Genomic DNA, 18,312 nt, shown 5'->3' on the forward strand with positions numbered 1-18,312 from the left:
CAAAGATTTCGAGGAGCAACTGAAATTACAATGATGGGGGATTCCAATTCTCTTAATTATGATGGACCATCTAGCACATCAGAGTTTCAACTCTTATCCCGATTCCTAACTCGTATTCTCGACATCCCCCGCACTCTGTAATCGCCTCCCTTCGATTGGAGGAGAAGTCGGCCCCGCGACTCAACGCTCTGGTAGACAGGCGGCGGGCATCAGCGCTTGCGACGTATGATGCGGTAGTGTGCTCATGACATTCTGAAGAGATGTGGATGATCGAATACATGCCTCGTCTTCTTGCCGCTACCCAAGAAAGAAGGGTGAAGGATCAATCGTTCCTCGTTACGTAATCCTAAGCCCTCTTTCCTGATTTATGTTCTCTGCTGCCCTCCCGGCAGCCTCGTCTTTTCGCATTCGCTATTCCTCCATCGCGACCCGTCGCCGGGGTCCCAGGTTACCTCAATTTCTATTACCTTCTTTCGATGCCGCGCTTTTTTCATGCTTGTTCGACTAAACTTGGCAGCAAGTTTTTTCGGAGTGGTAAAAAGAGTGAATTTTTTAGGGTAGTTAATACATTTATTGATTATTTCTACCTGTGAGCATTACCCTTACTAGCAGTGTGACTACGCCTTTATAAATTTAAGGCTCTCTAATACTGTCACAGCTACCGCAGTTGGTTTACCTTCGGTCTTCCTATAGATGACCTCAATTTCTTTCTTTTTTCTTAGTATACCGCTCTTCCTCGCGCCTTTCAATTGGATTTTGTTAAAAAGATGGATTTTTTTAGGGTAGTCGATGCATGTTTTTTTATAGGTAAATATTTTTATATCTGTCAAGAGTCAAGAGATATACAATGTTCACCTTGAATATCTGATTTTTTTTATAAGTACCCTCTACATTTATTCTCTCCCGCTAAAAAATATCCTTGTTCTTAACCATCCATATATAATGGATCATACATGTCATAGCCAAGTGTCTCGCCTTCGTTAAAATTCGGGTGCCTCGGTATTGCTGCTTGAAGACATTGAACATTCTCCTATAGGTAGTCATCTCTTGTTGCATGTGAAGCCAGCTTATGACCTTTCTTCATAATAAGCCTGTGATGGGGCACCTGGTGATCCTGTGTCTCCTATGCACCGGCACAAAAGGGCAATTCTTATTCTCTACAAATGACAAGCGGTCTCTGGTGGCCAGCCGCCCATGAACCAGCATCCAAACTGTGAAGGCATGATTAGGTTGGACATACGGCTTCCACACAGTGATGCCCCATGGTTGCCTAGTCCCTATGCTCTTGAAGTACCCATAAGCTCTATCAACCCCTTTACCTGCTTGGATGAATCATATTGTAAGTCTGCTGGATGCTGCTGTTTTGATCCCTCTCTGTTCAATATCTCATCCTTGATGTGCAAAAGCTTCTTAATCAATGGTGAGTCAGTACACTTCATCTGCCAAGTCCATAGGTCTGCATGCCTCAGGTATGTGGGATGAATCCATTTAATCTATAATGAGTTTTTCTTGTCCTGGATATGTCATAAGACCTTGGACAATAGAGTCTTATTCCATGTCTTTAGATCCCAAAGTTCATAGCCTCCTTCCTCATTCGACATGCAAATGTCTGCCCAAGATATCAGAGAGTGTTTAGCTGTCCATACAAACCCTCTACACAGTGCATAGATATTGGGTAGTCGATGCACTTATTTGTATTTGTTATCGTAGATGAGCATTGCCCTAATTGGAAGTGGGATTTGGGCTGCATCTGATTAAATTGAACTGTATGATGTTAACAATTGGTTTTCCTTCCAGCCAAATAATAAATCCAAGATAGTTTTATTTTTTTAGGTTATTTTTTCATTTATATTTATTATACTTTGATTTCTCTATCTCCTGCATTGTTTACCCAACACAATCTAATGCTGTATATTTACCTCTTATCTGATTTTGGCTTTGCTTACCTTACTTCTTAGATCCATTCTACATTCAAGAGTGAATTATTCACTTATAGAATCTTTTTTTTTCACCTAATCTTTACGTAAAGGAAAAATATATCATTAAAAGTTTATGTTTAGTTCTTTTAATTTACTAAATAACTCTCTTATAATCTGTAAACATTAAAAAAAAGTGTGATGCTTTGTTAAGTATGTGACCTTTTTCAGCTGTAACTTCACAAACGTTGCAGGCAGTTGTATAGGTCAATGTGACTCAGTGTTAACATTTAGAAGTTTTCTATCCCTTAACAATATGCTCCTTTAGTGTGGAGAGAATTAGAGAATTAGCAATGTACCACCAACCATTATTCCGCATCTTAAAGAAAAGGGTTTTCTCTGTATGTGTTTAAGTTCTCTCACATGGTGAATTTTCTTTAACTGGAAGACTGGAAGACTGGAAGACCCGAACCAGTTTTCTAAGAAATATTCCTAAATTTTCTGAAAGTTTTCTTTTGATTTGATATATTTTTGGATGTGAAACTTAAAATTTAGTAACTCTTCACCTACTATATTTTTACTGAAAGAAAAGTTATTGTTGTTTTTGAGATATGCTATACTTTTACTTTATCTTTAGCTACAGATTGCACCAGTAATTTCCACACTGCCACAGGATCCCTATCTGATGTGCCACATTTTATGTTAATATCCTTCATATCCATTCTTTTTTATATATCTATTATGTTAGAGCAAAAGCTTGTCTTAGTCATTTTGATTTATGATAGAATCCTGGTTTGCATGTTCTTGTGTGCAATTTCTTGAAAGTCCTTAATGTAATACATATCTACATATAAATTTATATACATACCTATATGAAGTGACTATTTTGATGTGAACCTTTAGCTTTGCTTGATGGAACCTATAATTCAACTATTAACTAGTTAAATTTACAGGGTGGAATTGGTACTACTACATCTGCAGTATCTCTTGGCTTCATTGGAATTCATTTGAATTTTGAAAACTGCAATGGCAGGGTCATCAAATCAAGAAACTGGATCAGTATATTTATACGTTCCTAATGTTATAGGTATACCTTTTGTGTTTTTACCCACTACATGTTAGTATTTACTTAGAATCATGAATCTGAATTGATCCATACTCCTAGTGCAGTAAAATACTGGTACCATTATTACTATTTGACTGTTTGACTGAACACTTGCTCAACACCATTTCTCAATGGTCGCTTGATGCATCTTAATCCTAACTGACTATCAACAACAGTTCAGTTTTGATAATAATTTTTATTGTGTTTGTATCTCATTATTAACAAAGGCAAAAAAACATCCAAGGTTGTATCATTGTGAATTTAATAAACTGTTGAAAACACTAAGTAAAGAGTTTAAGAAGAATTGCTATTATAAATTTGTAAGAATTGAAATACTATATTCATTATTGACCCCTTCATAAACACCATTATTTCTCAGCTTGTGTAATAGTGAGTTGGCTTGGAATCATCCATGGTAATTACAATTCAGAAGTTTTCAGATTTATCTCCAAAATGAGTTCGGACCAACTCAAATTAGCGATAGTTGATGCTTTTATAATATAATCAGTTAGTTACATTCAATTATTAATATATGTAAAGGTATTTTGTTTCAACATTACTTTGGAAGATCAATGCTGTAATTCATGCACTTATTTCACCCTTGTTTATAATGTGGATTATTTTTACTCAACATGGTAACAGAAATACCTTGTTGAGGATGAATCTACACTGAAGCTCTAAGTAGTATTGTAGGATTAGTACCTCAAATTCAAACATAGCTGAAATGAGAACTTAAAATTACTCATGTTAGTAACAAGTAGCATAGAGATCTAATGCATGTGTTTAAATAATGCTCAAGAGCCAAAACTAGTGCCATTTAAATTTTGAAATAAAATCAAATAAAAATATGCTAATTAAGTTTATATGTAGTTGTGTTTTTTAAAAAAAGTGATAAGGTTTTTACATACTCTAATATGCATTGTATTTTTTTGTTAACTGCAGGTTATATAAGAGTCATCTTGAATTGTGTAGCATTTTCTGTGTGCTATTCGCAAAAATCTCTCTCTGCCATTCTCTATGTTACTAGGTAATCACTATGGTGGTATTATCATATTCCTTTTTCTTGGCTACATTAAAAATGTTATTTTGGTACTTATTTGACTGCATTTCTTGACTACAGCTTTGTGTGTGATGCATTGGATGGTTGGTTCGCACGAAGGTTAAACCAAGGTAATGGGGATTCTTTATACTCTAATCTTGCAAAATTATTTTCCTCTGGTAATTTGGTGGTAAATCATATCAAATGTCTTAGCAGTTCAACAAGGTCACATTTAAGCCCCTTAGCACAGTGCTGCTGCGATGCAAGATTATATAGCTCACTGTTATACTGTCCCTACTCTTACGGAGCCAAGGCTTCTATGAATAGTTGAAAAGCAGGATGAAGTCTGAATTAACATGATCAAGATTTGATCAGAATAAGTTGAACATGGTGCATCTTGTTTCAACAGAAAAAAAAACCAACTGAATGGAGGGATGAATTTTCACAGACAATAAGGGTGTGTTTGGTTTACACATGTTTCATTTTCATTTTCTAGAAAATGCGCGTTTTCTAAAAAATAGAAAATGACTTTTAGTCATTTTCTATTTTTCCAGAAAATGCTATCTAATTTTTTTAGAAAACAGACATGAAAAATGCAAACCAAACACTATTTTTCAAAAACGCGCGTTTTTCAAAAAATGAAAATGAAAAACGTGCAAACCAAATGATCCGGCGATAAGAATAGGGGACCCCCTTTTCGGGGAGTCAACGACACGTGGAAGTCTGAGGACCAGGTGGTCGATCGGATAAGAATGGACCGACCTGACGACCGAGACAAGGTGGGATGGATCGGCCGACCGAAGAAGGGGGCTGACCACCCGGCCGGCCGACCGGTGTCTAACTGATGGCAAAAGGCGCCCTGGCGGGAGTCGGGGTTCCGGCGCTCGTTGAACAGGATCGAAGGGCCGAGCGGATGACACGCTCGGCCGAAGACATAAGGTAGCATACTGCTAACAGTCTCCACAGAGCACCTTACCGAGAATCTCCTAAGTAGACCACTATATATGACCGGTCGGACATAAGGCGCGTGCTGGCCGACCGGACGCCCGGCAGGGAATAAGGAGAAAAGGACAAGGGACATCTTCTGACAGTAGGCATGCTCTATAATCCGGCCATACTCCAAATCTTTCAACAAGGGGTTCCACTGTCCCATCGAAGACGTACTTGGACTGTAGCAGTATGGTGTCAGGTAAGCTTGCTGACAAGCCCTTACTAAGGTATGGGCTGGGGACACGTATTCGCCTCGGTATGTGTGCAGGGGCTCCTTCCCAGCTCTATATAAGGAGCCTCGCACTTCACCGGAGGTATGCATTCGGAGATATTCGGAGCCATTTCTCGTCTTCCATTTGCCTTACTTGAGCGTCGGAGGGTCGTCGCCGGGAACCCCTTCTCGGCCCGACTTCTTTGCAGGTTCGCCGGAGCGCCGTCCGACCGGCCGAAGATCTACGTTAGCGACAAGGAGAGCGCCACGTGCCCAGCGTCCGTTGATTCAACGATTCGGACAGGATCAATTTGGCGCCGTCTGTGGGAACGCTCCTGCATCCGATCGGAAGCAATGGACGAAGCTGGACGACCGCATACAGTGACGCTCTCCACGGAGGAACTCGACGCTCTGATTGAGTCGAGGGCCGCTAAGCTTGTGGAACAAAAACAGAAGGCGCAAGCCGAGCGGCTTGAGCAGCAAGCGACATCAGTATCAGGGGGCCGAGCGGAAGCACCTCAGGCCACGGTTCCGTTTCACCGAGCCCTATTCCGCACACCTCCAGAAGCAGCAGCAGTTAATCGTGATCGAGGATCTTCATTGGACGAAGTGCCAATACGAGACAATAGAAAAGGCAAAGCCCCCCGAGCGGACGCTTCTCCCGAGCGGATCAACCGTCAGTTTTCGGAGGCCATCTTGCGGGACCCTCTGCCGAAGCACTATGTGCCCCCGGCGATCAGTGAATACAATGGAACCACCGACCCGGACGATCATTTGGGTAAGTTCGATAACACGGCTACCCTTCATCAATATACAGATGGAGTGAAGTGTCGAGTTTTTCTTACCACCCTCTCGGGATCGGCTCAACGGTGGTTTCGGAGGCTTCCGGACGGATCCATCACAAGTTTTAAAGACTTCCGAACGGCCTTCCTCCACCATTTTGCGAGTAGTCGGCGCTACCAGAAGACTAGCGTGAGCTTATTCGCCATCAAGCAAGAGCCCAGAGAGTCGCTCAGAGCTTATATCCAGCGATTCAACCAGGTGACCATGGACATTCCAACGGCCACCTCCGAGACGATGATGAACGCATTTACGCAAGGCCTCGTGGACGGGGATTTCTTCCGCTCGCTCATTCGGAAGCCGCCCCGAGACTATGATCATATGCTACACCGGGCTAATGAATATATCAATGTGGAGGAAGCCCAGGCGGCTCGGAGGAAGGAAGCTCCGACTGAGCGTCCTCCACCTTCCGAGCGGAAGCCGCACACTGCTCATCACCCGCCCAGAGGACCTAGGGCCGAAGCAATCCGCTCCCCCCATACTAGGTCCCAGGTGCAAGAGGTAGCTGCCGAACGGCCCAAGCAAAAGAAGAGATGGACCCCAATGTTCTGCTCATTCCACCAGACGGACACGCATAACACCAGAGATTGCCGAAGTCTTCCTCTAATCGCCCACCCCGTTCCCCGGAGTGGCGACCGTCGATCGCCATCATTCGACAGGCGACAAAGACCTCGTGAAGCCGAGCGGATGAAACTCGACAAGCGACAAAGACAGACTCCCGAGCGGCGTCATACTCCGAGGCGTGAAGACAATCCCCGGAGGTCTAGGGAGCTGCCAAGGCCATCCGCTCGGGAAGAAGAAAATAGAAGCAACACTTCCCGAGGCGAAATCAACATTATTGCTGGGGGGCCGACCGGGGGCGATTCCAACCGAGCAAGGAAAGTGAGCGTAAGACAGCTCCAGATTCATGCGGTCAGCTGTAGCCAGGAACGGGCGAGCGGACCCGAAATCAGCTTCGGGCCCAAGGACTTGGAGGGAGTCGAAGTGCCGCATGACGATGCACTCCTCATCAAAGCGGTAATAGCCAACTACACTATTCACCGCGTTTTCATTGATACAGGAAGTTCGGTCAATATCATATTCAAAAAGGCCTGCTGCCCATGACAACCCCCCTTTATGGGTTTATGGGCAACGAAGTTCTGCCGGTCGGACAGATCCGGCTGGCAATTTCGCTGGGAGAGGAGCCGCTCAGAAGGACGCGGACAGCAAATTTCGTCGTGGTCGACTCTCCTTCAGCATACAACGTCATTTTGGGGCGACCGGCGCTCAACGAGTTCCGAGCGGCCGTCTCCACCTTCCACCAGAAAATCAAGTTCCCTGTCGAAGACAAAGTGGGAGAAGTACGAGGAGATCAACTGACAGCTCGGCGATGCTACGTCGAGATGGTACGAGCAGAAGCCAATTCTGCTCGGAAGGCGCCCCGGATTGAGGTAAACGCCATAACTGAAAATCCTCCCTCTTTGGTGTATGAAGAAAAAGAGGAAGTGCAGATTCACCCGACCCGATCGGAGGCCACCACGTTCATTGCGGCCGATCTGGAGGCGAGCCAGAAAGGCGAAGTGATCAAATGCCTCCAGAGAAATTGCGATGTCTTCGTCTGGTCGACGCATGAGCTGCCCGGAATTTCACCGAGCATAGCGCAGCACGAGCTACATGTCCGACCGGACGCTCGGCCGGTGAAGCAGAGAAAAAGGGATTTCAGCGCTGAACAGAATGCCATCATCCGAGCGGAGATTGAGAAGCTCCTGGAGGCCGGCTATATACGCGAGGTTCAGTTCCCGAGCTGGCTGGCGAACGTAATATTAGTCTCCTAGCCGGGCAACAAGTGGAGAGTGTGCATAGATTTTCGGGATCTCAACAAAGCTTGCCCGAAGGATTTTTATCCCCTACCCCGGATCAATCAACTGGTGGACTCCACGGCCGACTGCGAGTTGATATGCATGTTCGACGCTTATCAAGGCTATCATCAAGTGCCGCTCGCCCGAGAAGATCAAGAAAAAGTCAGCTTCGTTACAGCCGACGACACCTATTGCTATAAGGTGATGCCGTTCGGACTGAAGAACGCGGGAGCCACTTATCAACACTTAATGAACAAAGTGTTCAGGGAGCAGATCGGGCGAAACCTCGAAGTATATGTGGATGACATTCTCATCAAGTCAGTCCGAGCGGCCGATCTCTTTGAAGACATGGAGGAAACTTTCCGAACGCTACGGAAATATGGAGTGAAGCTAAACCCTCAGAAGTGCCTGTTCGGAGCCAAAGGCGGGCGTTTCTTGGGATACATAGTGACCGAGCGGGGCATCGAGGCAAATCCCAGCAAAGTGAAAGCGTTACAAGATATGCCGCCCCCAAGAAATATGAGGGAAGTGCAGCGCTTGACCGGTCGGATAACTGCTTTGTCCAGATTCATCTCCAAGACTGCCGACCGGAGCCTACCTTTTTTCAAAATATTGCGCAAAGCCACTAAGTTTCACTGGGACGCAGAATGCGATCGGGCGTTCGAAGAACTGAAGGCATATCTGAATTCTCTGCCTGTGCTAGCCAAGCCAGCCGTAGGTGAGCCGCTTTGTATCTATTTATCTTCAAATGAGCAAGCAGTTGGCTCGGCACTAGTGAGGGTGAGCGGAGAAGAGCCTGTATATTTTCTGAGCCATATTTTAAAAGATGTTGAATCTCGCTACACCGGACTCGAGAAGCTGGCTTTTGCTTTGGTCCTCGCCGCTCGGCGCCTCAGTCCCTATTTCTTGGCTCATACTATCATCGTCCGGACGAATAGCCCATTGGGAAGAGTGCTGTTGAATCCAGAAGCGTCCGGACGGCTCATCAAATGGACCACTGAGTTGAGCGAATTCGACATTCAATATCAACCCCGCTCGGCGATAAAGGCGCAGTCCTTGGCAGATTTTATCACCGAAGTGCAAAGGCCAGAGCCTGAAGCTATGTGGAAGTTATTTGTGGACGGATCGTCCACTCGGCTCGGCAGCGGAATTGGCGTGTTATTACTTTCTCCTCAAGAAGAAAAAATGCACTTATCCGTCCGGCTGGATTATAGAGCTACAAATAACGAAGCGGAGTATGAAGCCCTTATAGCTGGCTTACAAGCCGCCCGGCATGTGGGAGCCGGACGGGTGACGCTACATTCAGACTCTCAGTTGGCCGCTCAGCAGCTCTATGGTACTTTTGAGATTAACAACGCTCGGCTCAAACTCTACACTGAAGCCTTCGAAAAGCTTAAAGCCAATTTCAGAGAAGTCATAATCCAGAAGATACCCCGAGTGGAAAATCAGGCAGCAGATGAGTTAGCCAAACTCGCAAGTTCAATAACGTCAGTCTTCATCCAGCAGCCAATTGAACAAGTATCTTTGGTGGCGCACGTCGACCGGATGGAAGGCCTCGCGTTTCCAAGCGATTGGAGGACACCAATCGTGGAGTTTCTCCGCTCGGGTGTTACATCGTCCGAGCGGGCTGAAGTCCTGCTCTTAAGAAGGAGAGCCGGTCGGTTCACGCTTATTGGAGACCAACTCTACAAGAAGGCTTTCTCTCGCCCGCTGTTGAAATGCGTGAGCTCGGAAGACGCGGCGTACATCCTCCAAGAAGTGCATCAAGGATCGTGCGGAGGGCATCCGGGCGGACGATCGCTGGCTAAGAAGATCCTGCTGGCCGGATACTTTTGGCCAACTCTGCAAGCGGACGCCACTCGGACCGTTGCGACTTGCCTTTCTTGCCAAAAGTACCATAACTTCTCCCACCGACCGGCGGAGGAAATGAAGGCAGCCACCGTGTCCTGTCCGTTCGACCAATGGGGAATGGATATTGTAGGTCCGTTTCCTATGACGACCGGACAGCGGAAATTTTTACTAGTGGCGGTCGATTATTTTTCTAAATGGGTGGAGGTCGAGCCGTTAGCCAAGATTACCGAGCAGATGGTCAAGAAGCTTATTTGGCAACATATCATCTGCCGGTTCGGCATACCCCGTCGACTTGTTTCCGACAACGGGCGGCAGTTCGCGGGAAAGTTGCTCGAAGATTGGTGCAAAAGCTATGGTATCGAGCAACACTTCACGTCCGTGGCATATCCCCAAAGCAATGGTCAAGCCGAAGTAGCCAACCGGGAAATTCTTCGCATTCTGCGCGCTCGGCTCAACCATTGGGGAAGAAGCTGGGTCGATGAAGTGCCGAGCGTCCTATGGGCCATCCGAACGACCCCGAAGGAGGGCACGGGCGTGACACCATTCCACTTGGTGTATGGCGGCGAAGCAGTTATTCCGGTCGAAGTCGGCGTCGAGTCCGTCCGGATTCAGAATTATGATGATGATAACGCCGAGCGGAGGAACATGGAGCTGGATTTGGTCGATGAAGAGCGAGCCAAGGCGTCCGTCCGGCTGATGGCGTACCGTCAACGGATGAAGCAAAACTACAACTGGCGTGTAATCCCCAGGGCATTCCAGGTTGGCGACCTTGTCTGGAAGAAAGTAAAGCCAACCGACGACGTCGGTAAGCTGGAGGCTCCTTGGGCGGGCCCCTTCAAAGTCATCGAAAAGCTCCGCTCGGGTGCTTATTACCGGGAGGATGAAGACGGTCGGCGGCTAGAACGACCATGGAGCGCGAATAATCTCCAGCCGTACTGAGCTGGGTGAGAGGTGCGCTGATGTAATTTTATATATGTTTTAGTCGCCTATGTCCTTGTAATGCAGGAAGCAAATAATTAAAGGATGGCAAATAGCTTCGCCGAACGGCAGTATCAAAATTAGCCTCAAAAAGGCCGTCGAGCTCTGACGTTAAAAATCGAGAGACGAGCCGGCGTCTATAAACCCTCCGAGCGAAAGACCGTCGAGCTCCGACGTTAAAAATCGAGAGACGAGCCGGCGTCTATAAACCCTCCGAGCGGAAGACCGTCGAGCTCCGACGTTAAAAATCGAGAGACAAGCCGGCGTCTATAAACCCTCCGAGAGGAATAAGGCGATCAAGAAGACTCGTACTCGCTGTCAACATCGCTTGACCACCTATGCGTTCCGCTTGGCCCAGTACCCAAAGGTACTTCATCAATATTCAGTGAATAACCTCTTCTGTTGAAGCAGGACATATTCGTCCGAGCGGAAATGTATCGCAAAATACTTCGTAAAAATACCTGTCAAGCATGGGAGGTGTGATAGGAGGCGAACGGACAACACACATTGGCCAGCAAAAGGGCAAAGCAAACGAAAGGAAAGCGTTGCATTAAAAATAAAACTTTAGGCCGAGCGGCCTAATTACAAAAAGGATCATTTTCTGGCCGAGCGGCCGAATTACATATAAAATGTCTACTCAATATAATCGTAAAGGTCCTTGGGGATGTTGTCCAGGAGCGCCACTTGATCTCCGACCGGGATAGTAGTGGAATCCGGAAGAAGACCCTTAGACTTAAAATACGCTGTGGTGGCGGTCATAGCAAGGTCGAAGGCCGTGTACATACGTTCGCAAACTTTCTCCGAAAATTCGGGCGAGCGGATGTAATTCTGTCTCAGGGCGGCGACCCGGCTTGGCTCGGCCTCTTGGTATTCTTTGAAGGGACGCGGCGAGGGACTCCTGCAGAGTTTTCAGCTCGTCTACATGCTTGAGCGCGTCAGCCGAGCGGCCCGTTTTCTCGCCATCGAGCTGGTCCATCAGCTCCTTTACTTTCTGCTCTAGGCCCCGAGCCTCCACATTCTTTTTCTCCAGGTCGGAGATAGCCGTGTTCTTCCGCTCGGTCGCCAAGCTTATCTTGTGATCCAGTGATTTTTTCACTCGCTCGAGCTCGGCCAGATGGTGAGCCTGGTCGGCTGTCTTCTTCTGCTCGGCCGCCAGCAAATCCTGAGTCTTCTTAAGCTCCTTTTGCAGCTCAGAGTATGATAGGCCTCGAGAGCCGGACGGGCGGACTGCCGCCTTCAGTTTGGCTAGTTCTTCATCCACCATGGCCAGGCGGTTGGAGACAGCAATCTCCTCCACCCATCTCTGACAAAAGAAATTAAAACTTGTAAGTGGCCGATCGGAAGGAAGGCATACAAAACTTCGGAGAAAATAAACTTACCCCCGTGGCCTCCTGCATATGGCTATTGGCCAAATTTCGGAGGGGGATCAGCGCGACGCGCGCCCGAGCGTCGGCCCACATCTCAGCTAGGGGCCCCTTCAAGGTGATGGTATGCTCGGGCGCGGTTGGTCGATCGGCCTCTGGCAGCAGCTCTTCAGTCGGGAGATGCAGAGTGACCCGTACAGTGCGGCCATGACCGGGGGTCGTCTGACTGGTGGTTGGGAGAGGATCAGAGGTCGGCGCCGAAAACTGAGATCGAATGGTTGAACGCTGGACTGGTTGTGTAGCAGGCGGAAGGGTGCTGACCGGAATAGCCTCAATAGGGGCTGCCGGCTCGTCCCATTCAGAGGGAGTCCGGTCGAACGAAATAGCTTCGATCTCTGGAGCCTTGCCGCGAGCACTTGTAGTGGCTCGAGCGGACGGTTGAACCGCAGACGTAGCTGATCGGAGGGGAGTCTCCACTCGGCGCCTTTTTTGTTGGAGAGGCCGCTCTTCTTCCGGAGCGGAGCCCTCATCCCGAGCGGAAGGCTCTTGGCTGATAGTTGCTCCAGCCGCTGGCTCTTGGAGAGAAGCCTGAGCGGCCGACTCCCCAGCATGTGTCCCGCTCTCTTCTTCGTTTGAGCCGACTGGCTGGATGCCGAGCGTCTCCATTTCTTTGGTGGCCGCAGCTTCGAGCGCCGCCGCCTTTCTCTTCAGAATACCAGCCATCACCGATTCCATGATAATATTCGCTGCAAAGGAAAAAAGGACAAAAATCAATTATCAAGCAAGGCAAAGGTACAAGGTGAAAATCTTACCGAAGCCGCTCGGGAGAGGTGTTCTGATCGGACTCAGCCCGAATATGTACATAACACCTTCTAGAAGAAATTTGTTGATATCAAACCGCAGCCCGGCGAGCATGCTGGCGGCGTGGAGATAATCCGGCCTGGTCTTGAACCTTTTGAGCTCTGGAGAGAGAGGAAGGCCGACATGCCACTGGGTTCGGAAGGTAGGCCGTTCGGGAAGGCGAATGTAGAAGTAGAATTCCTTCCAATGCTTATTGGAGGAAGGCAGTTTATTGAAGAAGACCAAGCCGGGCCGAGCTTGGAACATATAGGTGCCCGGCTCAGATTGTTTAGGGTAATAGAAGTAGTAGAAGACCTCCGGCCGGAGGGGAATGTTATGGATTTTGAAGAGAACGACTACACCGCATAAAAGGCGGAAAGTATTGGGGACTAGGCTTCCGAGCGGAATGCCGAAAAAGTCGCAAACTTCTACAAAGAAGGGATGAATGGGGAGTCGCAGACCGGCCGTGAACTGGTCGCGGAAAACACAAAACGCTCCGTGCGGCGGTTTGTGTGGCCGAGCGGAGTCTGTTGGTATGATGATTTCAAGGTTGGAAGGGATTCCAAAAGTATTAATTAGAATGTCGGCGTCACGCCGATCGAATCGCGACTCCATGGTAGTGTACCATGGGCCGAGGGTTTGGTCTTGGGATTGAGAAGATTGGGCCATTGTCCGAGCGGATGAAAACAAAAGAGACGATAAAAAAGGACGGCAACGAAACAGTACCCGAGGACTAGAACTTGGGAAAGAAATGCAAAGAAAATACCGGAAACAAAGAAGGAGAGAAATAGAACCTTACAACGACGAGGAGGATCGAAAAAGGGGCACCGGGGATCGCCGAAACCAGAGGAGCAAGATCGCCGGAAAGCTGGAACGCGAGAAGCTGGAGGGCACGCAAGAGCAAGGGTGCGGCGAAGGAAGAAAACGGAGATTTTATAGGGGGGAGGCCGAGCGGCCTCCACCGTTAGATCCAGGTCACGGGAATCAAAGCGCGCATCGCGCCGTCCATTTCGAACCGCCTCGATCCCATCAGAGTACCACGCCGCCGCCGTACGATTAAGACAGCTCCGCCACGTGGCAGCCAGCCGCTGGAACGCATTTAATGGGCGCGTGCTCGACCTTAATGATCGAGATTGGCGAAAACTTCGAAGAGGCACCGAGTAAGGTGACCGTTGACTGGCGTTTTAGCTGCCCCCTGTGTTTCCGATCGGACTGTGGTTACAGTAGGCCACTCGGTTAAACTAATGGTCCAGTCAGTCGGACTAATCGCCTCCTTCGACTAGACTTGAAGGGGAGGCAAGTGATCCGGCGATAAGAATAGGGGACCCCCTTTTCGGGGAGTCAACGCCACGTGGAAGTCTGAGGACCAGGTGGTCGATCAGATAAGAATGGACCGACCTGACGACCGAGAAAAGGTGGGATGGATCGGCCGACCGGAGAAGGGGGCTGACCACCCGGCCGGCCGACCGGTGTCTAACTGATGGCAAAAGGCGCCCCGGCGGGAGTCGGGGTTCCGACGCTCGTTGAACAGGATCGAAGGGCAGAGCGGATGACACGCTCGGCCGAAGACATAAGGTAGCATACTGCTAACAGTCTCCACAGAGCACCTTACCGAGAATCTCCCAAGTAGACCACTATATATGACCGGCCAGACGTAAGGCGCGTGCTGGCCGACCGAACACCCGGCAGGGAATAAGGAGAAAAGGACATCTTCTGACAGTAGGCATGCTCTATAATCCGGCCATACTCCAAATCTTACGACAAGGGGTTCCGCTGTCCCATCGAAGACGTGCTTGGACTGTAGCAGTATGGTGTCAGGTAAGCTTGCTGACAAGCCCTTACTAAGGTATGGGCTGGGGACACGTATTCGCCTCGGTATGTGTGCAGGGGCTCCTTCCCAGCTCTATATAAGGAGCCTCGCACTTCACCGGAGGTATGCATTCGGAGATATTCGGAGCCACTTCTCGTCTTCCATTTGCCTGACTTGAGCGTCGGAGGGTCGTCGCCGGGAACCCCTTCCTGGCCCGACTTCTTTGCAGGTTCGCCGGAGCGCCGTCCGACCGGCCGAAGATCTACGTCAACGACAAGGAGAGCGCCACGTGCCCAGCGTTCGTTGATTCAGCGATTCGGACAGGATCACCAAACATACCCTAAATTATCTGAATGGAGGCATGAAGCAAAAAGTCACGGACAAAAATCTGCCAATACTAGTCCCAATCCGTGTTGAATTTTCAACTATGAGAATTGTGTAGGCCTAGACAGTCAACATTAACATTCATCTAAGTTATGAACATGAATTTTAATCCTATTTTTCATAATTACTAGTGATATAACCTTACATGAAACTCAATGGAGGGATTCATGTAGCCAATCCCAATTTGTTGGGATAAACATGATTTGATAATGATGATATCGTCATGGTTTCACTGAACAAAGCTTAATTTCGGCTTATTTCTTGGTTATGGAGTCTCAATTGATGGAACAAGGGTTGGGAATATTGTTGCATAACTAACAATTTATTAATGAGATAGAAGATGGGATAAGATATATATATATATATTCCTTTATTCTTTTTCATGAAAGCAAACATTGATGCCATAGAAAATGTTCTTTCATGGTTGTAATGTTTGCTCTGACTCGTGATCCAGTGTCAACTTTTGGAGCTGTTTTGGACATGGTAACAGACAGGTACTTCTCTACATGACTGTGAAGGCATTATTTTCTAAAAATTTTGTGTGTGTGTATATTCTTCTGAATTCAAGATGCTACTGCACTTGAGATGAATCATTTGTTTTCATTTTCATTCATAATGACATAATATGTGTCTTGTCTTCACATTTGTCAGGGTTAGCACCGCATGTCTACTGTCTGTTCTCTCACAACTATACAGGTACTTGCTTCTTTAGTTTTAAACATATAATTTGGTTCCACCCCTTTCCAACATAATATTGTTTTTCTTGTTGAATTTTTCAGACCAGGTTTAATTTTCTTAGCATTGCTTGGATTGGACATTGCGAGTCATTGGCTGCAAATGTACAGGTATTTTGATTTATCTACTTTGGACCGGACACAACTTCCTTTCAGTTGAATTTAACTTTTATTTCCCATAGTTGGTTTGCATACTTCTATGTTTAATTGAAACATAAATTTGATGTCATCATACACAAAATGGATCTGTTTAAGTAGTGTTCTTCCAGGACTGGACAGACATCCTAGCCTACATATTGGCGATAGTTGGTGACTTTTTGCCAATTGGAATTTGAACCATGTGTTCTCAAAAAAAACAAAAAAGATGGAAATGTTCTGAGATCAGAAATTATGATTTTGACTACAGCAATGCTCATTATGTACCATTTATCTTTAGCATTGGAAACATCAGGGTTCAAATAGTTCTCATGACTTCTTTGAATGCCTTAGTTCATCCTTATTCCAGTGTCACTAACCTCCTTAGTCTCAAGGCAAGTTTCAACAATGCATGCAAGTAGGCACTTGCATTTGAGATTTTAAATACTTGTCTGATGCCAAGAATGGCGTAAGTTAGGGCCATATTTTGCAGACATATTACTCAACAAACAGTCAGTATGAATTGTTACATATCGGCATCATCCAAGTGGGAGCCAATCAATGTTATAAGAGGAGCTGAAGTCATGCAGAGGCTGTGTTAGCTTTTAGTGTAATATCTTCACAATGAGTAAACTAGATTCAAGATAACAATATGACCTTGTAATTGTACCAACAGAATGTTATTGCATTTGTCTACTGAATATTTGAACTAACTTTATGCGTGCACCTAGTAAACTGTGTTGCTTATTTGCAGATGAATGATCTTGTTTCTTCCATTTTCATAATCTGGTACTCACCTTTTGTTGTATGGTTAGCAGAAAGTGTACTTATATATAGTCCGTCCCCCAGGCACTGTGGGAGGTTGTGGGTCACAATTGATAAAAATTCATGATTCATTAATTAGATGAGACCACAGTAATTAACTGCATCATTAATCTGACTTTTTTTTACACACTACTGCAGTTCATTCTTATCTGGCAAAACTAGCCACAAAGATGTGAAGGACTCAAGCAGTTGGCTTTTTAAGTTGTACTACAGAAACCGCATGTTCATGGCCTTCTGCTGTGTGGGATCTGAGGTATCAGGGTTAAATAGCAGCTTTTCATGTCAAGTGTTCCTTCAAAACGTTTATATTTAAATGACCATAATGTGATGCTGCAGGTTCTTTACATCATCCTCTATCTTCTTGCTGATGAGAAATCTGAAAGCTTGATCACTGTAAGCTCTCATGTTATGTCATTCCATCTTGTCATTTATTTTAAATTTGTAAGCAGCTTACTTTATCTTTTAATATGACAGGTATATTTGAATGCCATTCGGACAAATACACTCCTCTCATTTTTGTTGCCTTTTGTTTCGATCGGATGGGCCATTAAGCAAGTGGTGAATGTCATCCAGGTAACTTTGCTGCTAGTTTTAAATTTCCTTTTTCTACTTTTAAGGTATACTGTTCTTAATCTTATCATTGATCTATTTCTTCCTTTTGGCTATTTGTGAACTACTTAGACCAACAGCTTTAGCTATTTGGAATTTAGGCTTGAATGAGTCTTGCAACCCATCGAGCTATCACACATTTAGAACATCGTATTACTAACTGAATCATTTCATGAACCTTGCCACTAAAGTCGTCGTTTGGTTTTTCTAATTTCAGATGAAGTCAGCTGCTGATTCTTGTGTGAATCACGATATGAAGAGAAGTGTTTGATCATGTGAGGCCATGCTTGTCCATTGTGCCCTATTCTATGTTTCAACCGAGTGAAAAACAAACACTTTGTTTGAGATTTTAGCACAGCAACGTATGATATCCTGGGATATTTTGGAGCCGTCGACAGTAGGGATTGTTATTGTGAGCTGAATAGCCTGGAAAATCTATTCATTGATGTTTCCCGTACATGCAACGCCCGATCACTCAATGTTGTTTTAAGTGGATCAGGTGGTTTTGTTTGAATTCCTAGTAACAGTCGCTTGAAAACTACGATGTTACGTTGTTTGAGGTCTTCCAACACAAACAGATAAAGATTGTTCGCCGCCAAAAATAATTAATGAGTGGAGTTTAAAATAATAGCATTTATGAAAAATCCAAAAATTTACAAGTATATATGAAGATAAGATAATATAATGCAAAATATGCAATTTCGTAATTTTAAAAGGTTAGAATGTGCTCGGATAATTATGGTATTATAATCTGTTATGTATCTTAAAGGCAATATTAGAATATTATACTTGATTGAAATCTTATATTATTATTCATCTTGAAATTTCATCTCGAATTGGTAA

General features: G+C 46.0%; 1 protein-coding gene across 1 annotated transcript; it reads left to right on the top strand.

The window, feature by feature from the left end:
- The first annotated feature begins 85 nt into the window (after window positions 1–85).
- On the top strand, window positions 86–18,071 carry LOC122011715 (probable CDP-diacylglycerol--inositol 3-phosphatidyltransferase 2). Its single transcript, XM_042568083.1, has 11 exons — window positions 86–447; window positions 2,870–3,003; window positions 3,964–4,048; window positions 4,142–4,191; window positions 15,621–15,660; window positions 15,818–15,862; window positions 15,946–16,011; window positions 16,999–17,113; window positions 17,197–17,253; window positions 17,335–17,433; window positions 17,687–18,071. The coding sequence occupies exons 2-11, from the start codon at window positions 2,943–2,945 to the stop codon at window positions 17,738–17,740; spliced, it is 672 nt and encodes a 223-aa protein (XP_042424017.1). The 5' UTR covers window positions 86–447; window positions 2,870–2,942; the 3' UTR covers window positions 17,741–18,071.
- The last annotated feature ends 241 nt before the right edge of the window (window positions 18,072–18,312 follow it).

The sequence above is a fragment of the Zingiber officinale genome, chromosome 8A, assembly GCF_018446385.1.
Source record: "Zingiber officinale cultivar Zhangliang chromosome 8A, Zo_v1.1, whole genome shotgun sequence".
NCBI lineage: Eukaryota > Viridiplantae > Streptophyta > Magnoliopsida > Zingiberales > Zingiberaceae > Zingiber > Zingiber officinale.

Coding starts and splice junctions, on each gene's coding strand:
- LOC122011715 (XM_042568083.1), top strand. CDS start 2,943: ATGGCAGGGTCATCAAATCAAGAAACTGGATCAGTATATTTATACGTT. Junction 15,661..15,817: donor TTGGACATGGTAACAGACAG/GTACTTCTCTAC, acceptor CACATTTGTCAG/GGTTAGCACCGCATGTCTAC. Junction 15,863..15,945: donor GTTCTCTCACAACTATACAG/GTACTTGCTTCT, acceptor TGAATTTTTCAG/ACCAGGTTTAATTTTCTTAG.